The sequence below is a fragment of the Eublepharis macularius genome, chromosome 7, assembly GCF_028583425.1.
Source record: "Eublepharis macularius isolate TG4126 chromosome 7, MPM_Emac_v1.0, whole genome shotgun sequence".
Classification (NCBI taxonomy): Eukaryota; Metazoa; Chordata; class Lepidosauria; order Squamata; family Eublepharidae; genus Eublepharis; species Eublepharis macularius.
The window spans coordinates 10,994,127-11,021,543 of record NC_072796.1 but is presented as its reverse complement, the minus strand read 5'-3'; the positions used below and the strand labels follow the sequence as shown (position 1 = coordinate 11,021,543).

Here is a 27,417-nt window from a genome sequence, read left to right as displayed (position 1 = left end):
CCCTCGGAGAAAATGATCACATGGCTGGTGGCCCCGCCCCCTGATCTCCAGACAGAGGGGAGTTGAGATTGCCCTATGCACTGCTTGGCACAGGGGGCAATCTCAACTCCCCTCTGTCTGGAGATCAGGGGGCGGGGCCACCAGCCATGTGACCATTTTCAAGAGGTTCCGGAACTCCGTTCCCCCACGTTCCCTCTGAAAAAAAATCCTGGTTCTAGTACATTTTTGTCCTGCTGTTCTTCTCAGACAATGGGGAGGGGGAGCAATCCTGAGAACTAAGGAAATGATGAACTACTGCAGCTTCAAGTAATACTAGCTTGCTCTGTTTAAACATCATTTAGGACGGTGCATTTTCATCTTTTCTTTGTTCCTTTGCTCAGCTCAGAAATTTGAATAGAACACGTGAATTCTTTTATTCATTTCTGAAACGTTCTTATATTTTCAATGCTTTTAAGTCTTGCTAACTGAAGTATGGTAACGAGGAGGGGCAGTGGGGCAGCTTGCCGTCCCTGGAGCACAATAGCTTGAATATGCAGAGTTGTGGTAGATCTCCCCGGTGCTTGTTGGTAGGAGTGAAGCGGGAAGCGCGTCAACTAGGTGGAGCGTTTAAATGGCAACGCGACTGCAGAGTGCTGGACATAGGATGCTGTTTAGCAGGAGAAATGCAGAATCATGGGTGGAGGGCATGTACCCAGTTTGTTTGTGGCATCCCTGGAGGGGGGCAAGGGTAAGGGGTGGCATGGCTGGCCAGAAATTTGGAGCAGCCATGGGGCTTTTCCAACCTCCCAGGGGCCAGCCAGCTGGAACAGGAGTTCTTACACGTCTGTTCCTTCCCACACGCTTCCCACTTCACTGAAACCTCTTTCTTTTCCCTGACCATTCCTGATTTTTTTCCCTGGTGGTTCAAGTCTCCAGTTTCTATAGCATTCCCATTCCAAAGTCAGTTTTTTCATTCTCTTAGTTTCCCCCTCCTTTCTTGCAAAGGACAGAGTTTGTTATATAAGTACTGTGGTGAAACAGCCCCCACTCATCCCTGAGCACTGCTCCGTTTGGCACTGAGGGACCGTCCCAATTATGTGCCTGGCCATCCACTAGCCGCCTAGTTTCCTCTCTTCCTTTGGCAAGCTGCCACCGACTAGTCAATTTAGGAATTACTTGCTGAGAGGATCAGTAATCCGAGCATCCCCGAGACACTGACTTTGGCTGGAGGCCCAGAATCACGAGTATCGTGCTTCTTTGCTACAAGATCCTGTGCTGGCAAGTGTCGCAGTTGTACCTGCCCTTCCTTGGCCTGCGATTCAGTCCTTTGCTCGCTCCATCAACAGCTGCCTTTCTCAACCTTTCAGTCCTCCTGTTGTTTGACATCACAGTGGACACAGAGCGTGTCTCTTAGTAACCATAGAACTCGACAGCCACAACAAACTGGGCAGGGGGAGCAGTGGAGGGAACCCAACAGCCAGCCAGCCTGTCTTCTTGCAAAAAATTTTTGGTTTGGCTAGGGAATGCAAGAAGCCCAGAATGAGAAGAAACCAGGGGAAGAGGAGGAATTGGAGGAATTGGAGGGTGTCAACGAGAAACTAGTTCGGAAACATCAGCTTCCGTTGTCTGCCCAGTCTGCCTTCAGCCACATCCCACCCCGGCACATGGAGCCCCCTGAGCTCAGCTATTTTCACCAAGAGTGCAAGGTGCGTACAGAAGGGCAGGGGGGAGGGAGGAAAGGGGTGGAAGAGCCGAGGAACACCTTGGGAGAAGGAGAGGGGAAATGAAGGATGCGAAAGGTCTCGCCGTGTTAAAAGAAGTCCAGGGACACATTAAAGACTAACAACTTTTATTTTGATACGAGCTTTCATGAGTCAGAGGTCTCTTCCTCCTATATGTGAAGGGGAAGTCAAACTGAGAATCCTTCATATGGGACAGGTTATGGGGGGGGTGTTAAGGTAGAGTGGTTAAGTCTCTCCAGTGTAGATTTACAATGTGGGTTAAAGGATACACTTCACAGACCTGAAAGCCACTGTTCTACAATAAACAAATCTTCAAAGGGGATATAGAATATGAAAGTGCTGAATTAGAACTCATAAAGAAATCAAGCACTACATGTCATCCTGAATCAAAGAGAGCCCTAGGTTTCCTTACTATAATCTCTAATAGCTCTATAGGATCCACTTTATAGATCCCTGCCCTTAGCATGTTTTACCCAGGGTATAACCTTGCGCCACTTGTATCACTTAATTTTCACTTACCTGCTTTTCTGTTTGAACCTCTGATCTTTCTCATCATGCATTATTTGCAATTGTTCATTCTGTTTCAGACATACTGAGTGGTCACACTTATGAAGGGAGTCCCATCTCTCTACCTCTTTTCCCATGTAGTGAATCTCTGCTTGCAAGACACAAAGCAGAATTAACTCCACATGCTTGGAGAATGAAGAGACATCCAATTTCACAGTGCCAGCATTAACAGTGGGCTTGGGGGAGAAGCGGAGGCCTGCTCCTGCTGTTCAATAATTGAGTCTCTTTTCTCATATTGCAAACTTCACACTGCAGTAAAGGGGAGAATGGCAACTTTATTACCTTAAGGTGATGGATGCGATGCCCTCACCAAGGTGCCATGAACCATTCACATACGTGCCCCCTTCTCTTTGTTAATAGCAAATTAGTTGGTATCAAGAAGATTTTTTTAAATTTCTGCATCTTGCAGATACAATAGGAAAAGGTCTTGCAAGCATTATATTGGACAATTGGTTTCAGAAAAGTAGGGCTTGTTGGCATTTAATATCTATCTGTGGCCAATGATATGCTAATAGTGCCAAAGGAATGCAGGGTCCCCCCCAAAAACCTCAGGCTATCTTTCAACCTTGCTCTCATCGCAACTGGAATCTTGTGTCGATGCCTGGTGCAGACAGTTATGTCCAGACAAAGGATTTTTTTGGAATATTACACCATATTTCTCTCTCTCTCTCTCTCTCTCTCTCTCTCTCTCTCTCTCTTTCTTTCTTCTTTCTTTTTCTTTCTTTCTTGAGCAACAAAAGTGGGAACTGGCCTTACAGTATTTGCCATAACTGACCTTGAAAGCTGTCTCAGAGACCTTGGAATACATGCTTAGATGCTGTCAAACGTGTTTTGTTGTAGTTGCCACAGCTAGTTGACGTGTTATAGGAGCTTTCTCAAGGCACACACCTTGATCACGAGGGACTGACGACACAGGCAAAAATGTACTTAATCATCTTTGTATCCAATTAGGGCCCTCGAGTCACCAAACAATTTTTAAAAAAATTATATAAATCAATTTTTTAAACAGTACATAAAGATTTTGATTATGATATTTGTTGAAAGATTAACTCTGTTGCATCAAAGACGTAACTCTTGGTTTGAAAAAACTTAGTGATGCATTTCTCAATATTTAAAATAAGTTTTTTTCTTGAGTTAACTAAATTATGGCTCCATTGATCCAGTGCTGATTGCCAAAATTAAGTTTATTTCTACTAGATGCCTCCAAATGAAAATCTTCGGTATGTTGGGACTGCTCAGTTGCTTAAGCATTTGGGATTGGCTTCCTCACTTCCGATGATGAGAGAGGAGAATCTTTAGTGCAGACCTGGAGAAGGAGGCTCCTCCAGAAAAAATATTTGAATTGCTTTTCCGCAAATGCTGTCAATGTTATTGAATGCTCCAAATAAAATCAAGGAAGGCATTTTTCTCTCTCTCTGGTTTTATACAAAGCATTAAACGATAACCAAGAAAGAAATATTTTGTATGCTTTCTCTTTACCAGAGTAAGCAAATTGAAATGGAAAAGGGAGGGATTAAAGGAGAAAAGGGAAGGGCCAAACGGAAGGGGTGTAATTAGAGGAGGAAAGGGCTGTATCAAAGGGGAAAGGGGGCCCGGCTAAACTCCGTCGCTCAGGGCCCATTGAAACCTGGAACCAGACCTACAATTTCAGATATGCCCACAGCAGACTACGACAGGCTGAAATAGTCATCCAAGGGCAGGCTTCCATTTCTTACCCATCGGAGTTAGTGTCAGGTCTTGCCAGGTATTTCCCCCCAAGCACTTCACTGCATCACTCCAGTGTATGAGTTGAAGTTACTTTATTAAAGAAGAATACCAGTATCAAGATGGTCAGACAGGATCATTGGCTGAAGTGACGCAAGGTAGCAAAGGTTAATTATAGGGCAAACACCCCGCCCCCAATGGGAAAGAAAGTCTGTTAGGATTTTGGCACGCTGAGCCTGGGAGCCAGGAGAGAGGGGAGGAGGGGAAGGATGAGCTCTGCTCAGTCTCTTAGGAGGTTGATGCGGTCTCAGCTGGAACTTCAAGGCCACGTTCTCAGGCCGGCCAGGAAATGGTATCCAAAACACCTGCAAGATAAGCAGCTATCAACCAGTCAGCAAAATAGGTTCCCTCTGCACGTTCTCAAAAGTCCACTACACACTGCAGCAAGAAATCCATAACACATGGCAGATATGCTGGAGGCATATCTGACAGTTAGCTATGGAAAGATCCTGTCAGAGAGTGATTGATAAAATCTTTGGGGAGAGTTGCACATCTCTGATTCTTTAACTCCCTCACCAGCAGTATTCAGTGGCTTAATGTGCTATATACAGCACCAGGCAGCAGGCACAAGGTCTGCTGCCTGGTGCTGTATAATGGAAACATGTACAGTGCCAACACTGCCTTACCTGCCGACCTCAACATTTGACTCTCAAAAGCTCATACCCTGGAAATCTGGTTGACCTTTCAGGAGCTACTGGACCCAAAACTTGCTCTTCTACTATAAACAGCAGCGGCGCCAGGGTTTTCAGCGCTCGCAGCCGACCAGTGGGCCGGGCGCCCCCGCACGCACGCGCGCACACACGCGCCGGCCTGCGTGATGATGTCAAGTGCAACATCACGGGAGCGTGTGCACCGCCAGCCCAATCGCTGCAGCGGGAGGCTGGGATGGCATGCAGGTGGCCTCCGAGCTCTCCCGCTCGGTTGCCCTGTGCCACCACAGACGCCTGCCCACGGCTGCTGTGCCCGGCCGGGGGCGTGTGCTGGAGGCGGCAGCGGGGCAGGAGGGATAGGAGGCTGCAGCTCTGTGGTGCGCGCTCCCGCCCCCTACGCCTCCTCCGGCACTCCCTCCAGCACCCCGCGCCCTGAGGCCACCGCCTACCTGGCCTCAATGGGCACGCCAGCCCTGACTATAAATTAGCATGGCTACCCACCTGAAACTATCCCTATGGACAAGAGGATCTCTGGATTTCCATATCCCACTTTGAAAGCATATCTGATTATTACAAATTTAAAAAGAAAAAAAATCGCATGGTGCACAAAACAAACCACGGAACAAAATTCCGAACGGAATGGCTGGTTTGTTTTCAAAGAAATGCATTCCGCAGGTCCATGACTTTTCCCACCGTTCCGTTCCATTCCATTCCGTTCCATTGCCGCTTCAGGAAGCCAGACACTTTTGGTGCCAAACACTCCCTCATCCAGGCAACGGTGGCAGTCTTTAGGTTGCCCCCAATCTGAGGCCTCCAGGCTTGATTGGCAGCTGTCCCTGCCAACTAGAGAGCTCCCACTCTGGCCCATCCAGCCAGGAAAAGGGGAGGGAGGGTTAGAATCTCTAAGACAACTGAGGAGATGGGCCTTCAGCAGCCGTGGTAACACCAATCTCTTCCTCCCAAACCATGTTAGGCAGGTCTTTCTGCCAACCAGAGTGCTCCTGTGTTGTTCAATCTCTTGGCTTTTTCCATAAATAGGGGAAGCCCTGTGCCTCCTGGTTTCCCAGCCTGGTGTTAGGTCTTTGACTAGAACTGTGGTCTTGCTTGACTAAGATTTTTATTTGCTTTTATTTTTCTCCTCTGCGTTTTGGAGGCTTTCTCTTCTAGTTTGGTTTCTGGGGTTTTGTGGCCTCCCCCCCGCCCCAGGGAGCTTCACTTTTATTTGCTTTTATTTCTCTCTTTCCAGTTTGTTTTGTGCCTCCCCCCCCCCACCCCCCGCCCTGGGAGCCTTTTCTGTTAGCTCTCTGTGTGCACTTGTGTGGTAAAGTGCAGTTGGACCTTTTTCTGCACAGTGCCCACCCCTTCAGTGCCCTTTAGTTTTCTTTTGAGCACCTCTACAGCCAGTGCCAGTGACTGGGTGGCGGTTTTTAGGGCTCAGGACTCTTTGACTCACACCTGCATGGGGCTGTTTGCTCTCAGTGTGCACTTGTGTGGTGCAGTGCCTTCTGCCTCTTTTTTCGGCACACTCCTTTACTTTTATTTTGAGCGCCTCTACAGCCAGTGACTGGGTGGAGGTGGTTGTGGGGGGGCTCAGGACTCTCTGACTCACACCCGCATGGGGTTGCTCTACTGTGTGCAGGCCCACTAGTACGCTTCTCCGGTACAGCTCGCTTTTGCTTTGCGCACACCATCAGAGCCCACTCTGTGATTTTATTTAGAGCACTGGTCCAGCAGGGGCAAGGGAGGTGGTTGTGGGGCTCAACACACCCAACCCCCGTGTCGGGGTCGCTTCTTGCCCTCTTGCACCCTCACTCTCGAGTTTGTCCTCTCTTGTCCCAACTCTTGCTTTGGATCCCCTCTGTTTTGTTGTTTGCTTCACTGCACCACTATGAAGCGTTTCTTGTCAGGCAAGAGTCGTCGTAAGGGGGACAAGGGCAGAGAATGTGGCCCATTGGAGGCTGGCGGCAGCAGTTCTGGGGGGTGGGGGTGGGGAGTCTGTCCAGCAGCAGAGACTCCCACTTCTGATCCGCCTAAGGAGCCTGTGGTGGAGGCAGAAGCAGTCTCTCCTCTGCTGCCCGGAATGGACCTGATGAAGCTGTTTGCGGGAGGAGGCGGGATCTGAGGGGGATGGGCAGGGTTTGGAGCATCATCCCAGTGCTCTACATCAGAAACTCCAGGGACTCTCCCTGTTTTCAGTACACCCCCCACTCCTTCTTTGCAGTCTAGCTCCACGCCACAGCACTCAGTCCTTCGATTTCCTCCTGAAACACCAAGTGCTGCCACCCATTTTGACAATTCAGTTTGGAGGCACATTCAAGTCCTCTTCCATGACCCTTGCTTGGTACGGTGCCGTCACTGCGAGGTGCTGGTGCGTAAGGGCACTGACCCCAAGCGCCTGTCATCCTCCGCTCACGGCAAGCATAAGCAGAGGCATCACCTTAGTATCTCGCTTCCGCCACTACGCGAAACACCTAGCCGGTGGGTGAGGAGTCCAGAGCAGAGAGAAGGGGGAGGTGAACCGGAGTCGATGGCCAGCCAGAAGACGTGCCCTGAGGGTGCTGCGGTGGGAGTGGTACGCCCAGGCGGGCTACCCTCCAGGAGGCTGTCCCCTCTGCGTCTCTAACACTGCCCAATGTGAGTCAGGGGGAGGGCTCAGGCGGCATGTGCTAGAGCGGTGGCAGAGATGATTGCTCTGGATGGATGCCCGTTATCCATCGTGGAGGGTGTGGGCTTTCGGAGGCTGGTGCGTCGATTTGCTCCCTGGTTCTCAATGCCATCGCGGAGGACCATTGGCCTGCCCTCTGCTGCCCCAGGGAGAGGTCGGATCCTCGGGAGGAGGTGGTCCCCTTGGCACCAGGCTATAGAGTGCTCCTACTGCAGGCAAGGGGGAATGGACGAGGATCATATGGACAAGAACATTGCCACCATGACCAGGGCTGCACTGAGGCCTCATGGTCACTGACACGGGAATTAACTTGCTGGCGGCCCTGAGAGAGGCATCCCTAGATGGCCTGGTCTGCCTGGCGCATAAACTGCACCTAGTCATAACGGATGCTCTGGGGCTAGGGGGCAACATCAAGGCGAGCTGGGACCAGTCAACGTTGTCCATGTGCAGATTGCTGGACAGCTGTCGGCGCCTGTCAGCCCATTTCTCACTCAGCATCAAGTCTTTGCGTGAGCTGTTCCAGAGGCAGGGGGAGGCGGGGGATCCCGAGCACCTCCTCTTCCAGGACACGGCCACCTGCTGGAACTCCACCGACAACATGGTGAGTTGTCTGGTGGAGCAAAAGAACCCTGTACAGGACACACTGTCCTCATTACCAGTTTTGCAGGGGAGAGAGGAGCTCAGCCTCAGCTATATGGACTGGCTAGCCCTCTCTCAGATGGTCTGTGTCCTGAGGCCATTCAAGGAGACCACTGAGCTCCTATGTGGCTATCAGTCCACACTGGGGCAGGTCAGCCCCCTGACAGGTCCTGGCCAAAGATCCTGGCCAAAGAGATGGAACAACAGGACCAGCTTCTCCACAGGGTCATGGACTTGGTCAAGAGGTTGCAGGCAGGCTTGGCCACATGCTTGCATCCTCTGTGCAGGGAGGACCCATACAAACTGGCCTGCATATGTGACCCTCACATCAAGGGCAGCATAGCCATGCGGCAGGGAGAGCTCCTCCAGTGGTCGAGGCTCCTGTGCTGAGCGGTGCGCAAGCTCTGGTACCAGCGAGCAGAAGGGAGGGAAAAGTGTGTGGGCGAGGGGATGGAGGGGGAGGAGAGGGCGGTAGCGGTGCCCAGTGTCCCCAGGATGCAGGAGAGCCCTCCCCACGAAGACCCACCACCATTCTGGTCCTCTGGTGGGCTGGGCAGTCGGCAGCAGCGGGGTTGGGACATCCATTGTGTCAGAGGACTCGGTAGAGGCTATGGTCAGAAAGTACCTAGCCGAGCCCCCTGAGCCCTCCCACTGCAACCCCTTGGAGTATTGGGCGAGAAAATCTGCTGTCTGGCTGGACCTCTCGATGGTGGCCACCAACATCCTATCCTGCCCCCCCCGCCCCCCCCCCCAGTGTCCAGAGCAAGAGGGTGTTCTCACACTTGGAAGACCTCTGTCCATGACGCTCATGTCTAGACCTGGACCTGGTGGACATGCTCTCTTTCCTCAAGGTCAGCCTCCTCCTGCTCGGCTACCCCTCCCTGGATCTGGAGTGGTCTGATCCCTGAGTCATCCTTCGCCTCTCTTTTGCCATCAGCCTATCCTCAGGCTCTGGACAAGCCAGCCAACACATGGAAGATCTTGGTCCAGGGCACCTCTGATGAGGGGCCACTGAAGCATGTTCTGATTTTCTTTCTCCTTCACTTTAGAGTAAATACCTATCCAATGTATCTATCCCAGATATATATATCCCTATATATATATCCCTATATATCCAACAACCACTGATTCAATACATCCATCTATCAGATGTGCAGGACCGTGGGAGGTTCCCCTATCATGGTACTTGGTGTACCCCTCACCCCCCCCCCATGGGGAATGTGTTCCTTTGTTGCCGCCACAGCCAGCAGGTGGGTGAATGATGTCTGTGTCCACCGCTCCTCGGCACAAGGCGGGTGAGTGATGCTGGCGACAGCCTCCACTTCTCCATGCGAGGGGTGGGCCCCGCTTTCTATCCTCGCTGATTCCCTTCCAACAGGTGATCTGCTCCTGTCTCTGTGTCTACACATCTCCAATACCCATCCAATCGATGTATCCAAGGAACCTATTCAATAAAAGCACCAATCCAATATGTCAATCGGTCCAACATATCTATCCATTCTACCTATCCAATATATGTGTCAAACATACCTATGCAATCTATCTGTCCCATGAATTTATATATATCCAATATACCAATCCAATGGAATCATGCAATTTATCTATCCCTTCTACCGATCCAGTACATAATTTATCTAATATATCTACTCGTCCAACACGTCTATCCATGACACCTTTCAAACATGACTTCCCAACACTTCTGTACTTCGAATATACCCATACCAGTTTATCTGATATACCCATTTATCCAATATAACTATCCCTTACATCCGGTCAAGTCAGACTAACACCGATAGATCCATTGAATCTACTAAACCCATACAAAATATCTATCCAATGTGTCTGTCCTATCAATTTATCTATATCCAATATACCTATGCTATTTATCCATCCCTTCTACCAATCCAATATATTATGTATCCAACATATCTATCCATCCAACATGTCTATCAATGATACCTTTCAAACATTACCTTTCAACATTTCTTTCCGACGAATATACACATACCAGTCTATCTGAGACATCCATCTATCTTGATATAAATATACCTTACATCCGGTCTACTCACCCTATCACCCCCTCCCTGACTGGGACTTGCTGCCACGTCTGGCAGGTGGGAAATGCTAGTGGCCACCACTCCTCAGCACGAGGGATAGTGTTGCACATGAAATAGTATAACACGGTTTCAGAGCCCCCGATCCATGTTACTGACTGTCTTCTCTGCGCCAGGGGGAAGGGGTTCCTTCATTGCCACCTCAGCTGTCATGTGAGTCATCCCGGCGACAGCCTCCACTTCTCGACTCTGCTGGTCTCCACTCCACTTCTCCACAGCTGGCCAGTGGGTGGGTCATGCGGGTGACCACCTCCACGTTTCCACACTAGAGTTATGCTACGTGCTGCTTTCCTGGGCCGGCCTTGTCCAAGCCACTTATTTTGTGCAACCTGTTCCGCTGGCCATTGCCCCTCCATGCGAGGAAGGAGAGTGCACGATGTTGCTGCATTGCTCTGCTCTCCCGCTGGGGCAGGTCCTGGTCACCCCCTCTCCAACAGGAACCTGCCGACATGGCTGGCGGGTGGGGCATGTCTGTGGCTGCATTCTTTAAAGCTTCCCGTATGGGCCTGTGTTCTCCTCCACACCAGGGGGAAGGGGTTAGTTCGTTGCCGCCATGGCTGGCCAGCAGGTGAGTGATGCTGGTGACAGCCTCCACTGCTCCACACAGGTGTTCAGCTACACACTGCTCTCCTCGTCTGGCCTTGTCAGGTCCACTTATTTTGTGCACCTGTCCACTCTAGCCAGCGCCCCTCCATGCAAGGGAGGGGCACGCATGATGTTTCTGCATTGCTCTGATCACTGCTCTCGTGGTCCGGCCTCATCCGGGCCACTTATTTTGTTCACCCTATCCACCCTAGCCGGCACCTCTCCATGCAAGGGAGGGGTGCGCACGATATTGCTGCATTGCTCTGAATGCTGCTCTTGTGGTCCAGCCTTGTCTGGGTTGCTTATTTTGTGCACCCTGACCAGCCAGGTCGGCGCACCTCCATGCGAAGGAGGGGTGCACACGATGTTGCTGCACTGCTTTGCTTTCCCGTTGGGGGAGGGCCAGGTGTCCCCATCCCCAACTGGGACCCACCACACCATACCCAGCGGGTGGGTCACTCTGGCAACAGCTGCCACTTCTCCATGCTGCCATTCCGCTGTACCCTGGGCAGGCCTCACCTGGGGAAATTGTTTTGTGCACCTGTCCTCTCTGCTCTCACTTCCTGATGGGGGGAAGGGGTTCCATCGGTGCTGCTACAGCTGGCCGGTGGGTAAAGTCTGCGGCTGCCACGTCCTAGCCCGGGGAATTAGAATGGCCTCCCCCCAAGGTTAGGAAGGCATCTGTGACTGCCGCATCATCTCAGAGGTGTCTTAGAATCAAAGTCACATACTCAGACAATGCTCTAATGTGTAATTAGGTGAGAATATGCAACAATGTGATATCAAATACTGTGATAATGTGTGAATATGCAACAAATTATATGAAATACTACATAACTGTGTGATGCAGACTTGGGTGGGTTTGGTCAGCAGCCGTGTCTTCTAGGGAAGAGGGGCCTCACACTGTTGAGATCAATCATAAGCTGTGGGAGGATAATAGGACCCCCCCAAACCCCACCAGCAGGACTTAGAACAGCCATATCCCGAGGAGGAGGAGATATCCATCAGTGCCGCCACATCCAGGAGGTGAATTTTTTCACCGGCCAGTCACTCCCACTTCTCGGCCCGAGAGATGGGTATCAATCAGTCTGTTTCCCCTCCGGAGAGGGTACCCTGCACACCATTCATGGGACTTGGGCGCCTTTTGGGGAAATAACTCTCACCTCCCCAACCACGACGAGAAGGGGGTGGCCACCAACATGACCCCCATGCTAGTCGTACGCGACGGTGGTTGCCCGTAGGGGCATGTGGCCAGGCAAAGGGGGGTGCTGCCGGGCGTTGGCCAGACCTACTGCCCCCAAGTTGGGAGGTGGCTGGATGCCTCCCTGAGCCCACCTGCGAGGAGGGGGCGGCCACTGACATGTCCCACATGCCAGCCATGCGTGACAGTAGTCACCCGTAGGGGCGTGCGGGCGGGCACAGGGAGGTGCCGCCAAGCAGCAGCCAGACCCTACGCCTCCCTGAGCCAGCCCACGAGGAGGGGGCTGCCACAGACATGATCCATGTCTGGGGGTCCATCACTTCAAATAGAGGCATAAGGCAATTGCCATTGATGGCTCCAATTCTATTGAATGGGACTTTCCTGGGGGCACCAGCTTTGGGGCTCTATAACTTGGAGATCCATATTGCAATCTTCACAAAACTTGGAGGGTGGAAGGAGGAGAGCCTGCTGAAAACTCCCTGCAAGTTTGGGGTCTCTGAGCATGAAGGGGGCCATCCTGGGTGCCAATGAACCCCAAACTTCAAACCGGCTCAGAAACCGGTTGAGTTTGTTAAGTTCGTGGTTCGTGAAACTAAACGAATCACGAATCAAGCAGTCCATTTTTTTCCATTCCGTGCCCTTCTCTATTGTCAAGGGTTTTTTAATGATAAAAGTTTGACAACTCATGTATAAATTCAATAGTGTACTGTTATTTAAAGTGTTTGATGTGTCAATTAACAACACACTTCCCCCTGCACCCATGTCCTCAATTATTTTAAGACAGGAATTGTTTCCTTATACGACTGCATCTTTAAAAGACCCGTCGGCTACGATGCAAAACTCCATCGATGTGACAGAGAGCATGCAAAAAGCAGAGGACTTCAGATTAATGATGAGGTGACTCAGTTGTGGACTTGTGTGAGGATGGGTTATAGAGTTTATTGAAACTTCCTCCAAGATCCTCAGAATAGTCAACGTGGTACTCTTTCCCTTCACAACAACCCTGTGAGGTAAGTTAGGCTAAGAGTATATGACTGGCCCAGGCTCACTCAGTGAGATTCAAGGCAGATGAGGGATTTGAACTCAGGTCTTTCAGATGGCTTCCTTGTTGCCCTTCTTTCAAAGGCACCACATGAAGTAGAGTCTTTAAAACTTTGTTCTTGACAAAAAAAATCAGTTTAAGAGTGCAGTCCTATGTGCATTTACGTGTTGGGTTGCCAGGTGTCCGGTTTTCACCTGGACAGCCCAGGATTTTGTTGGACTGCCTGAGTAAACTCCAAAGAAAATGCTAGACATATAAATGTCAGATATTTTCACGTGGAGGAGAAGGAACAGCTGAGGCCCCGGCAGAGCCCAGGAGGGAAGAGGGTGGGTGGTATGATGATGTCACTTCTAGAAGGAGCAAGGAGTGCAAAGATCTTTCTTCCTGTGTGTACCAGGGGGGATGTCTCCCCTGTATCCAGTATTTTTCCAGAAATGATCTGGCTACCCTATTACCTGGGCGCCTGGCTCACTGAATTCTGTGGGAATCACAATATGGTTAAAAAGCCGTGTTGGGCTTGGGCCATGGGGATGTGAGGTCAATTTTATATTGGGTGGGCAATTGGGTCACTCAGCTGGATCTACCTGTTAGGACTGAGGCTAAAATGCAGAAAGAAGGCATTCATGTTGCTCAAAGGTGCTTAAGGGAAGGGCATTGTACAAATATGATCAATAATAATGTATGTATGTAAAACTAAAGGCCATATTTTCACAAGGATTTCTGGAGGTTGGGAGTAGATGATGGAGTCAGATTACTACAGTCAGTTTAACTGACCACAAACCTACCTCTGAGTAAATGTATTTCTTGTTGCCTATCAATGTACTCAGCTTGTACTGTGGCAAATGTGCTTGGTGTCAGGTTGTCCCACAATTCCTCGTTAATTATTTTAGCCAGCAATCCTAAGCACAGGTGTGAAAGTCAAAATTAGAGTAAAATCCACAAACCTTACTTTCAAGCAGTGGGCATGATCAAGCCAAAAGGAAGGATTTAAGTCCCATCAATTTAAGTTGGAGAGAGTCAAATATATATTGTCAGAGTGGATCCTACCGAAATCATCAAAGTTTTTTTTTTAATAAAATTTTATTGGATTAGATATCATATTATTCCACATTACATTCATTCCCCCTATTTCCTATTTCTAACCCCCTCCCTTTCCCCCCTTTTTGTTGACTTCCAACAGTTTTCCAACCCTTTGCCCCTTTTCCCTTACTCATTTTAAATTCATTCTGTCTAACTAACGTATACATTCAATTCCTTCTAAGCTTATCTCTATATTCTTTCTATTCTCATATTTACTTACATTAACTACTACATAATAACAGGAATAATAACTAAATAATATCTTTCTTCTAATTGTAATTCTTTAACTATTTTAGTACTCTATACTCTATCTTTTGGTCCCTTATTAGACAAACAATTCGTCCCATTTTGCATAATTTCAAATATTTCTATAAACAATTCATATAAGTCAACCAATTTAACTTATACTCTATATATTACTTTCCCTACATATCTTAGCTTCATTCTACTTTAGTTATATTATTTTGCTTTGATTATGCAATTATACGGCTATCATCAAGAATCGTCAATTTGACCTAGATAACTTCAGACCAAGTCATTCAGTTTAGTATATTATACAATTACCAAAAATAGTATTAATCAGTCTATCCTTATACTTAATTACTTTCTGTCATTATTCTATATGTATATATATTTATAATAATCTAATAAAATAACTGCTTAGAAATTCCCATTTGCCTCTCCTCCCACCGGTAAAGTCACTCCCCTCTGCATTTTATTATATTTCAATAGTTCTCAAACTGCCACAGTTCTCCTCCAACCTCCCACTTCTTCGCTAGATATTGCTTCAGCTTCTCCCAGTCTGTGTTAAACTGTCCTGGGTCAAGGTTTCTCAGTTTCCTTGTCATTTTGTCCATTTCCGCCATATACAGCAATTTGTATATCCAGTCCTCGATTGTTGGTACTTCTTGTACTTTCCATTTTTGCGCATACAGAAGTCTGGCCGCTGCTGTCATGTAAAATAACAATGTCTTGTGTTGAACTGGAATACCCTCCATTCCCAAATTCAGTAGCAGGAGTTCTGGGTTCTTATTAATTTGAAATTGTAAAATCTCACTTATTACTCTTATTATTTCCCCCCAGTACTGCCTTGCTACCTCACACGTCCACCACATGTGGTACAGGGATCCCTCATGTTTTTTACACTTCCAGCATTTATTAGACATATTCAAATTCCCTAAAGCTATCTTCTTTGGTGTCATGTGCCAACGATAAATCATTTTATAAATGTTCTCTTTAATATTAATACATGTTGTAATCTTTATTGTATTCTTCCACAGGTATTCCCACGCCTCCATTGTTATTTCTTTATTAAAATTTATGGCCCACTTCACCATTTGCACTTTAACGATTTCTTCTTCAGTATACCATTTCAACAATACTTTGTATACCTTAGAAATTTCCTTCTTGTCTTCTTGTAGAAGTATCTGCTCTAGTTCCGAATTCTCCATTCTTATCCCTCCCTTTGCACAGTCCGAATTATAGAGATCTCTGATCTGTCTATACTGGAACCAATCATAGTTTAGAGATAACTCGTCCTGCGTCTTTATTTTAAGTTTAGAAAATTCTATTCGTGTTATCTCCTTATATGTTAAACACTGTTGCTCGTTATCAACAGTTCTCGGATCTATTACATATGGAACCACCCACAGGGGGGTTCCTTCTTGTAAATAGTCTCTATACTTCTTCCAGGTTGTGTATAGGCTTCTCCGTATGTAGTGATGTAAGAACATAGAGTCCGCTTTTAATTTATCATACCATAAATATGCGTGCCATCCGAATGTTTTTTTATATCCTTCTAGGGCCAATAGTTTCCGATTCTTCAACGTCATCCAGTCTTTCATCCACACTAAACAAATTGCATCGTGGTAGAGTCTTAAATTGGGCAGTTGCATTCCGCCTCTTTCTTTTGCGTCTTGTAAAACTTTCATTTTCACTCGAGGCTTCTTGCCAGCCCAAACAAAGTCTGAAATTTTCCTTTGCCATTTTTCAAACTGCTTGGAGTCTCGAATAATTGGTATTGTCTGTAGCAAAAACATTACTCTTGGTAACACATTCATCTTAACAACTGCGATCCTCCCCAACCATGACAAATTCAATCTATTCCATTTGATCAAATTTCGCTCTATCTGAGTCCATAATTTTTCATAATTGTTCTTGAATAGATCTATATTCTTTGCAGTCAGTTCAATTCCTAAATATTTCACCTTACTTGTTACTTCACAGTCTGTTATTTCCGTTAACAATTGTTGTTTTTGCTTAGTCATATTTTTACATAATATCTTTGACTTCTTTTTATTGATATAGAACCCTGCCAAGTCTCCAAACTCCTTAATCTTCCCTATTACTTTTGGCATGTTCTCCGTTGGATCTTCCACAATTAACATTATATCGTCCGCAAATGCTCTAACCTTATATGAAAAGTCTTTTATTTTTATTCCACGAATTTCTTCATCTTGTCGTATTTGTATCATCAGAATCTCCAACACCAAAATGAACAACAGCGGAGACAACGGGCAACCTTGTCTTGTTCCTTTACCTATAATCAATTTCTTAGTAACCTCATCATTCACCACAATTGCTGCATTCTGGTCTCTATATATTTCTTTCACGGCTCTTATGAACCTTTCTCCCATTTGTAGCTTTTCCATAGTGGCAAACATAAAGTCCCAGTTCAAATTGTCGAATGCTTTTTCAGCGTCAACAAAGAAGAAACCAACCTCTTTATCACAACGCTTATCATAGTACTCAATAGCGTTTATCACTGTCCTTAAATTGTCTCTGATCTGTCTATTTGGCAAAAAAACGGCTTGTTCCTCCTCGATGACTTCCGAAAGCCATCCCTTCACTCTTTCCGCCAGTATCTTCGCAAAGATTTTGTAGTCATTATTGAGTAACGATATAGGTCTGTAATTTTTCACGTTAGTCAGGTCTTGTCCCTCTTTGGGGATCAATGATATATTAGCTTCATTCCAAGTATCTGGGATCTGTTGATCCTTTAAAACACCATTGATCACCTCTTTTAGGAATGGTACCAGCTCATTGGCCATTACCTTATAAAATTTAGCTGTAAGTCCATCTGGCCCTGGCGCCTTTCCCAGATTTGTTGACTGTATTGCCTTTCTTATTTCCTCATCCGTTACTTCATTATTCAGTTTGTCTCTCCAAGCTTCTGAAATTACTGGTAGCTTCATTTTCTCCAAATATGTCACTATTGCGTCTTTGTTCACCTCTTTCTTATTATACAATTTAGCATAAAATTTGTAAAAGGCTCTACTAATGGCTGTCTGTTCCAAATGCGTTTTGTTATCTTCACAGATTTTATTTATTGTTAACTTCTCTTTTCTCTTTTTTAATTGCCATGCCAAATATTTCCCAGGTTTGTTAGCACCTTCAAACGCCTTCTGGTTCAATCTTTTAAGATTCCACTCCAATTCTTTGTTGTTCATTGCTGTCAACTGCTCTTGAAGTATTTTAATGTCCTGATGAATTTTCTTTTTCCCTGGTCTTTTCTTTAACTGTACTTCTTTGGCTTTTATTTTCTCCATAATCTCCTGTCTCTTCTCCTCCTTCTTTTTTCTGGCTCTTCCGTTTAAGTCCATTAGTATGCCCCTAATTACTGCCTTGTAAGTATCCCAAACCTTATTGGTTGGTACTTCTCTGTTCATGTTATATTGTATGAAGAAGTTTGTCTCTCTTCTCAGCATTTCCATATTCTCTCCCTCTATTAACAAGTCCTCATTTATTCTCCATCCTTTCCTTTTACTCCTTTTCCCCAACTTCCACATGATTGGGTTATGATCTGAGCCAACCATAGGCATTATTTCCACCTCTTTAGTCCATATCGCTAAGTCTTTTGAGGCCCAGATCATATCAATTCTCGATAGTGTAGAATGTCTTGCGGAGAAAAACGTGAATTGTCTACTTTTAGGATTTTGTCTTCTCCATACATCTTCTAAAGTTTCTTGTTGTACCAGTTCAAAAAACACCTTTGGTAATAGTCCTCTTTTCTTTTGTGCAGTTGTTGATTTTTTATCTAATTCCAGATCTGTCACTCCATTGAAATCTCCAGCAAGAATTATCTGATCATATGAAAGTTCATTTAGTTGCTTCCTCAAGTCCTCAAAGAAGCTTTCTTTTGCTCCGTTAGGAGCATAAATTCCAATTACCAGCACTCTCTTTAAGTTCCATATACATTCCACTGCTAAAAATCTGGCTTCCACATCTTTCATTACAAGCTTTGGCTGTAGCTCCTCCTTTATATACAACACCACTCCTCTTTTTTTCTTGTTAGAGGCCACTACAAAATCATCACCCAATTTTCTTAATTTTAAATACTTTACATCCTGTTTTCGAATATGAGTCTCTTGCAAGCACACAATATCACATTTTTGTTTTAATAGCCAGTGGAAAATGCATTTTCTCTTGTTTGGTGAATTAAGTCCATTTACATTCCAAGATAAAACTTTACACTCCATAGTCATTATCTTATTGCTGGTAAGTCCTTTTCATTGTCCCTTATAAACCGCTCCATCTCTCGTTCAGCTCTGATACGCTTTTTTACCCCTCCAAATTCAAAGGACACTCCTTCTGGTAATTCCCATCTGTACCTTATTTTCATGTCCTTCAAGATCTGGATTAAGGCTTTATATTTTTTCCGATCTAGTAACACCGATCTGGGTATTTCCTTCATGATGATAATCGTCTTGCCATCAATTTCCAATGGATCTTGGAACTGTTTAGTCACAATCTTCTCTTTCATGTTTCGGGTCGTGAACTGCACAATCACGTCTCTTGGTAATTTCCTCTGGGTCGCAATTCTTGAGTTTACACGGTATACCACATCTAGGATAGCCACAATTTCCTCCTCCTCCTTTCCCAGGTAATCAGCTAACACCTCAGTAATCTGTTCTTGTGCTGTCTTTCCTTCCACTTCCGGCAAACCGCGAAATCTCAGCTGCTTCTCCATGTGCTTGCTTTCCGCAACCGCCATCCTTCCCCTCATCAGCCTCATCTCTGTTTGTTGCGTATCAGCTAAATTCTCCACCGCGCCTTCCACTGCCTTAACTCTCTGCTGTGTTCCTTGCAACTCATTTTGCATTGTTTCCATACCTTTTTTCACTTCTGAAAGCTCACTTTTCACAGTCTGTTTAACCTCTTTAATCAGCTCCGGTTTCATGTCCTTAAGTTCTTTTATCACTTCTAAAAGTTTTTTATCCAAGTTCTCGATTGCTGATTGCCACTCTTTTTTCGACATCGTGGGGCTTGCTTTAGCTCGCTCCCACGAGTCCGCTCTCTTCCTTAACTCCGTGGCGTTAAATTCAATGTCCTTTTAATTTAAATGTCCCGGTCTTCTCAGACAAAAACTTTTTAGAAATCCAAAATGTCGGGCGTCTTTTCTCTATGGTTCCTCTATAATTTTGTAATCCAAAATGGCTTACTTCCGCTTCCGCTGAAGCCGTGGTTCTTCCCCTTTCAAAGATGGTCCCTCCGGCAGGGACCGCTTCTCTCCAGCAACTCTATTGTTATTATGCACTTCCTGTTTCCCGGCTTCCCACAGCAGCTCTCGCGATGGTAAAGTTTTCTCACAGCTCCGTAACCGCAAGTATTCAAAACAATAGTCCTATTTCTCCAATAACTTCTTTAAATTTAGTCCTTTTTCTAATACAACTCTTGCCGAGTCTTCCCCTCCTTATAGTTAATCTGTTGCAGTTTGAAAATCTACTTTTATTCTTCTTTGCTTTTAACAATCTGTCCCGTATCAGAAGATAGTGATCTTTACCTTCTCATTCACTTCCCTTGGGTTGTAATCGCTGTTTCAATCTTGGTTTCCCCTCCACTCTTCTCTCCCCTGTTGAAGCTTGGGTACGTAGGTCTTATGCCAACCGCATTGGCCCCGAAACTGCCACAGAGATCTTTGCCGACCTGTCACAGGGTGGGACCTCAAGGGTCGGGGGGAGATCCGTTGCGCAGGACCCCCCCTCGCCCGAGATCGACACGCCCTGAGGTCTTGAGCGTACTTTGCCTGCTCTCCGCCTGAGAGCAGTCGGCCGCGGGCTAAATTTCCCCCGCCGGCCGCTTAAAATGGCAGTCCGGTCAGCTCCGCAAATGGAGCTGCGTCAGACCTCCATGAATCCCAAACCGGAAGTCGAAATCATCAAAGTTTAAATGTGATTAACTTGGGCTCAGTTGTACCCAGCAACTTTTGGCTCAAGAACCCAGTCTCTAACCAATTTAAATAAAGGTACCTCAGATTAGGCATTTTATGCACTGTGACTATACTGGAACCAGGGCTTTTTTTCTGGGAAAAGAGGTGGTGGAACTCAGTGGGTTGCCCTCAGAAAAAATGGTCACATGGCTGGTGGCCCCGCCCCCGATCTCCAGACAGAGGGGAGTTGAGATTGCCCTCTGTGCTGCTGAGTGGCACCGTATTTATGCCATATTTGCTATTTTATTTATTTATTTTAAATTTGTATTCCGCCCTTCCCGCAAGCAGGCTCAGGGCGGATACCAACATATTAAAAACACAATTAAAATACAATAAAAAATTCATATTCATTAAAAACAACACATTTAAAACAAGATGGTGGACAGCCTTCACATGGTAAATGTGTGGGAGAAGAGCTACATCTATCGTCATCTGAAAACGGATACCATCTCCCGGATCTGTCTGACCGAGTGTCCACAGCAGAACGTAAATCACAACGATAAAACTCTCAACCCTGTCAGACTATGGAATCCCTGTTATCTAGAGTTCTGCAAGAAGCACAAGTTTCTTGATTTCAAAAGGTTTATTGAAAGACTAGGCTCTGATACAAGTGTCCATATTTCAAGGCCTAAAGAAGACTTGACTGAACCAAGGCATTGTTGAGAGTGAGATACAAAACGAAACCTGCGATACATCAAACCCTTCATTCCCAGCCTCCCCCCATAGTTCTGTATGCTGAGAACGTGGACGTGGGAAGGCTCGGGCCGTCAAGGTCTCTGGCTGAAGAGACAGATAAGAGGTATTCTCTCCCATGGAAAATGCGGTCAAAACAACATCTGGACCTGGAGGGAGAAAAAGGCTAAACAACTACAGATTAAACATGGCGTAACTCTGGTTAAGAACATGCGCCTTAAAAGAGACCCTGACAAACCCTTTCTTATGGCAGCCAAATTCTACACACTAAATTGCTGCTGAGTGAGCAGACTTAAATCAGAACAATCATTCATTCCTAAATAATAGGAAAACAACAAAACCGTATCTAATGAGAAAGAAAGTGAAAATAGACTCTCTTTAGGACAGCAGTCAAAAGAATGGGCCCATGAATTAGGAAATCCCTTTGGGAGCTTACCTTTCTGAGGCTTTAAGCAAGATGCTCCATCGCTGTCTCAGTGTTCCCCCGTTCTGTAAAATGGGGATAATAGCACTGATCTACCTTGAAGGCAAAATAAGAAAAGAAGTTTTAAAGGCTAATTGATACGTATATTAAAGCATGCGTTCTTGACAATCCAAAGCTTGTTTTGTCAGATACATGAAAGATTACAGGCTTTTTGTAAAGATTATTCAAGCAATGTTGTGTGAGGTGTTTTGAAGATGCTCAAAGCACTATAAACATGTTAAGTATCAAAATGATTATTAGTAAGTGGTTTTAGTACTGTTTGGAAGAGATTTAAAGTGGCTATAAGGATAAGTAAAGGGTGAGAGGATCTGGGAGGCCCAATTCAAGTAATTTGTCCGTGTAGCTCTCTGAGTGACATTGGACCAGTCGCTGCCTCTTAGCCTGACTAACCTTACGGGGCTGAAGATAAAATGGGGAAGGAAGAACCACTTTTTCTGCTCTGAGTTTCTGGGAGGTAAGGCAGGATAAAAATGTAAACGATAGAAATAAATCATAGTGAAACTCTAGAAGTGCTTGTGTCTGTGTGTGTCCTTTGATTTCAGAAAGAGTGCGGTGCTATATTTTAGCTTCATGTGCAAAAACCTTTCATGAAAATGCTTGTCAGTGATTTAAGGCACAAAAAAGCTAAGGAACCAGACCAAAGGAAAATAGGACCATTCCAGAGTCCTTGAAAAGGTGCCTTCCCCCCCCCTTCTTTCCTCTGTGTCCTCAAAGAGCAGCCTGACACAAAGCAATTCCACAATTGAATGGACAATAAAAACACACAAGGCTTTTGTTAAAGGTGCAGGAACACAGCCAGGAAAAGAGAGGGAAACTCTGAAGTCCTCGTCATGTTGAGGAACCCATATTTTAACAACGCTTATTTATTTGTAGAGTGTCACATTTGCAAAATATTAGTGAGCATAAGTAGCAAAAGAAGGAGTGAGTTCAAGTTCAAGTTAGCCTTTATTGGCATATATCAACAATTCAAGTTATCCACTTACAAAAAAAGAAAAAGTTAAAAGGATACTACATTACAAATACAAAAATACAATTATAGCTTATTTCTGTGATATCCTTTGACGCAACTTCAAAGCGGAATGGAGAAACTTAGCCACCTTCTCGGTGACATCATGAAAGGAATCGTTCAACAGTCTATAGACTTTGAGCGAGTCAGAGCAATCCATTGTACTAGCTAGAATAGATTTTAAATATGTGTGACGTATACCAGCATGCAAATGACAATGCAAAAGAACATGTGTAATTGACTAAACACATTTTTGTTCACATAAACAGCATCTAGCTGAATAGGCTATCCTGTTAAATCTGCCATACAGAATGGCCGAAGGCGTAGCATTGCACCTGGCCAAAGAAAATGCTCTACGAAGTTGTGGCACCTGCAGGGAAGATAAATATGGAGCCATCCTCCCTACAGTGAGAGGAATTTCAAAGCTCAGGGGAGAGCAGGTTTTAGCAGCCAGGCTATATAACTTCTGGAGCTCAATATCTAGCATCCTACTCTTAATTTGTTGAAATGTGGCATTTAATGTTAACATAGACAGTGAGTCCACAGATATACCCATGCCTTTAATATTTTCCCATGATATACGCTGACCAATTTGACACATTGGACTCTGAAAGCATTGGATATGTAAAGCTCCCAGGGTCACAATTATAATGTAACCGTAGCCAGTATTTAAACGTCATCATAAGCCAGGCCCTCATTTCCGCTAAAATTAAGCCAGTTTCTAAGCAAATAACTGCATATGGAACCCACTTCGGTGGGCCCAGAATTTTTCGCAAACTCTTAGATTGAACACATTCAATGACCCAATCAAAGGCCCTAATCCAGATCAGAATACCATACAACAGTTGTGAAATCACTTTGGACTTAAAATTTTTTGAAGCAGCTGATACAAATTGATTACCTCTGAAGTAAAAAAAAAAGTGCTATAGCTGATGTACTAATGTCAGCTGTCTTCACTGCATACTGCGATGGGTGGACCAAGTCACATTATATTGAAAATAAATACCTAGGTATTTGCAGGGCTTTTTTTCAGCAGGAACGTGGGGGAACGGAGTTCCAGAACCTCTTGAAAATGGTCACATGGCTGGTGGCCCCGCCCCCTGATCTCCAGACAGAGGGGAGTTTAGATTGCCCTCCGCGCCACAGAGCAGCGCGGAGGGCAATCTCAACTCCCCTCTGTCTGGAGATCAGGGGGCGGGGCCACCAGCCATGTGACCATTTTCTCCGAGGGCAACCCACTGAGTTCCACCACCTCTTTTCCCAGAAAAAAAGCCCTGGGTATTTGAAATATTTTTTTTCTAGCTCCTTCCCGTCCATAGCCCATTTATATGGTCTCCAAGTTTTAAAACTATGATTTTTGACTTGTCATAGTTCAGCTGAAGCTTGTTTTTAGCACAAAAAATCGATACAGCAAGCATCTTAAGCCAATTCTAGAGCAAGACAGCAAAACTGTGTCATCAGCGTATAAAAGGAGAGGCACGTGAATCACACCAAGTTTTGGGCTATGACAGTCAGCACCAGATAGGTGATCAGCAATGTCACTGAGAAAAAGATTAAATAGGGAACTAAGATACAACCCTGTTTGACGCCCTTGTCAACGGGAATCTTTGGAGTCCGTTTGCCTGCTAACGAGCACTTAATCTGGCAGGTATTAGAAGTATATAATTTCTTAATAAGCATAAGCAGTCTTTTGTCCATATTTAACTGATCTAAGTTAGTTCAAAGAAGATCCCTGTTAACTAAGTCAAACGCTCCAAAAGAGGGAGTGAAAAGTGTCAACCTAGGAGACTCAGGTTCGAATCCCCACTCTTCCCTGGAAGCTTACCGGTTGACTTTTAGCCAGTCAAACAGCCTAACAGGGCTATTGTGAGGATAAAATGGAGGAGAGGAAAACAATGTAAGATGCTTTGGGTCTCCATTGAGAAGTGGGATATAAGTGAATTCATTCATTCCTGTGTGGAACCTCTTATTTTTATGCTAACACCGTTTTTTTTGCAGTTCACAGAGGCTTAGTGAACATTTGAGGCCTCCTCAAACCCTGGATTTTTTCCCTTTAAATACACAAGTGGGAGAAGGAACAGCTTTGCTTTCTCTCTGACTGTAAGCCCCTCTCATCTGCTCCGGGGCATCACCTGGGGGTCCTCCTGGAGAGCCAGTTTGGTGTAGTGGTTAAGAGTGCGGGACTCTAATCCAGAGAACCAGGTTTGATTCCCCACTCCTCCACTTGAAGCCAGCTGGGTGACCTTGGCTCAGTCACTTAAGAACGGCAGGACTCTAATCTGGAGAGCCAGGTTTGATTCCCCATTCCTCCACTTGAAGCCAGCTGGGTGACCTTGGGTCAGTCACAGCTCTCTCAGAGCTCTCTCAGCCCCACTCACCTCACAGGGTGATTGTCATGAGGATAAAAATGACATACTTTGTAAACTGCTCTGAGTGGGTGTTAAGTCATCCTGAAGGGCGGTATATAAATCTATTATTATTATTAGTAGTAGTAGTAGTAGTAGTGAGAAATAGGCCCTGGAAGCTGTGGCAAATTCATCTCCTACTTTGACAATGGATTTAAAGGAAGAGATCCTAGTGGCTACTCAGAAAAAACTCTCTCTTTGTGCAGTTGGATTTCGAGGCCATTTGGCTGCCTCGATTAGATAAGGACCAAAGATCCTGCTCTGAGGAAAGTCCACTCAGCACAAACTACCGAGTCCAGAAGTAGCCCAACAGCAGTATAATTTGGTGTAAATTCCATCCATCCTCCCTCCCAGCAACATTTAGATAGAATTACTGGCGGTGTTTCCCTGCCTCTCAGAGCGAGTGACGTGAAGCAGGGCCAGGGACGCTCACGATGTGCTGACCTGGTTAGAGTGTTGAGCTAAGATCTGGGATATGCAGGTTCGAATCCTCACTCTGCCATGGAAGCTTGTTGGATGACCTTGGGCCAGTCACAGGCTCTCAGCCGTACCTACCTCACGGGGTTGTAGTGGGGATAAAATGGAGGACGGGGGAGTGGTGTAAGTTGCTTTGGATCCCCACTGGAGTAAAGGCAGGGTATCCATGAATTAAGTAACTAATGTCTCCACAAAACTGAAGTATGTCTAAATGGCACCAGCAAGGAGGAGGGAGGGGGGAACTCAACACTCGGCAGCCATTTCAACAGCATTTCTAGACCTGTCATTTCACAACTTCATTTGGGGGGTTTGTCTTGCCATGCCAAGGGATAACATCTAAAAATGTTCTTACAGGAAAAAGCAAGACCTATGCCCGTCTTGGCCTCTTCTGAATATGGGAGACGCATCGATAAGCCTGTGGAAGAGCTGATCCGAGACCACGTGCGCATTAACCGCGTGCAAGCGGAGTTCTATAGGAAAAACGGAATTGCTTGCCTGGAAGAGAAATCTAACCAAAGCATTGAGCCTACCTAAGGAAGCACCCCCCGTCCCTGGGGGGGGGGGGGGTGTCATCAGAGCGAGATTCCTTTGGTTTCGGGCTGGTTCCCCCTCCCACGATTTTATTCTTTCTAGTCAGTGTGATTTTGGGTTCGTTCCAATGTTGTGTGTCATCTCTATGAATTCATTACAGGGTTTTTAGGTAAATTAAATGGGACATGCTTTATTATCATGTGCTACAGACAATTAACAACTTAATTAATATGAACAGTGTAACATCAGGCAACAGTACTCAGGAAAGGCTGCAGTTACTGGCGCCACAAAAAGAGTGTTTTGCCTGGATTAGGTGCATCCCACTCCGCTAAGCAGGGATTTGCTACCTCATCGGTACCCTCCTCTGTGATTTCTCAGGACCTACGAAAGATCCATAGATTATGGGGCCCATTCAGACAACAAACATCAGACCCTTGATCTGAAACCAACAAAGCTGGAGCAGCCACCCATTACTCCTTGCTTCATGTGACTCTGGAAACTCCAGCGGTATCTTACTGCGCTAACATTGTACCAGTTATAAAGCAAACATTCTCCTTGATGCTTAGCAAATCTGTGAGGTATCCGTATGGTTTTTCTAAACGCGCGTCTTCCTGTGAACAATTAAAACCCGCCTCAGCTAAGGAACAGACCGATATTTAAACGTGACTTGGAGGGAGGCTGGCATGGTTTGTGGCCCCTTCACTTGAACACCACCCACCCAGCAAGTATTGGGGTCTGAGACAGCTGCACTCTCTCTGGACAGGGGCTTCTGTTTCAGCAAAGAGCTCACACCCATTCAGTTATAAGGTACCCACACAGCTGGCACATGCTGCCTTTGAACCCCTTGAAACAAGCAATTGTTCCTAATCTATTACTCACATTAGGTACTTAACCTTGCCAGATTTTTGGGGCATTACAAGTCAATGCTTGAGAGAGAGTCTAAGAAAAGTTTTTGTGGGGGATTTAGGAGGTCACGCCCTGCTGAAGAGAAGAGGCTAGCCATCAGGCAACAAGTGAGGGGTGGCGCTGAGCTTTCTTGAAACGCAAAGAAACCTGACCCATTCCCTACAGCATAGTTTTGTGAGGTCACATAAATAACATTTGCACCCCATCTTAAGCATTTATTTGCTGCTGCAGGAAATCTCAAACTATCGTTAACAAGGAGGCAGAGAGCAGCATCATTGCTCACACTGATAGAAAGTCAAGTAATGCTACTGGGCCTATTCTTTTAATCATTTGTTTAAAAAACCATATTCCTAAGGTCTGCCTCTATATGTAAACTGCTACTCTGTTTTCCTTTAGAGCATTTTTATTTCATGGCCTCTGGCCTGCAGCTGTTTTACCACACCAGAATACGTCCTGCTCTGTAACTAAGAGCAGCACAAATTCAAATTCAAGCATCTGCTCATGATCAACAGCCTCAAAACAAAGTCACCAGCTACGCACTTCCAAGGGCAGTCTGTCTGTGCTTCCAGGAAACATGCAGCCATTTTCTAACCGTCATTTGGCACGTGAAGTTGTCCCATACAAAATTCAAATACATTTTATCTTTTATTATTCTCCTTCTGTATCATTGAAAGACAGG

At 45.7% G+C, this 27,417-nt stretch overlaps 1 protein-coding gene across 1 annotated transcript; it reads left to right on the top strand.

Annotated features, from left to right (window-relative positions):
- The first annotated feature begins 1,439 nt into the window (after positions 1 to 1,439).
- CFAP90 (cilia and flagella associated protein 90) lies at positions 1,440 to 27,389 on the top strand. The gene is made up of 3 exons (XM_054985334.1): positions 1,440 to 1,685; positions 12,687 to 12,803; positions 25,656 to 27,389. The coding sequence occupies exons 1-3, from the start codon at positions 1,503 to 1,505 to the stop codon at positions 25,833 to 25,835; spliced, it is 480 nt and encodes a 159-aa protein (XP_054841309.1). The 5' UTR covers positions 1,440 to 1,502; the 3' UTR covers positions 25,836 to 27,389.
- The last annotated feature ends 28 nt before the right edge of the window (positions 27,390 to 27,417 follow it).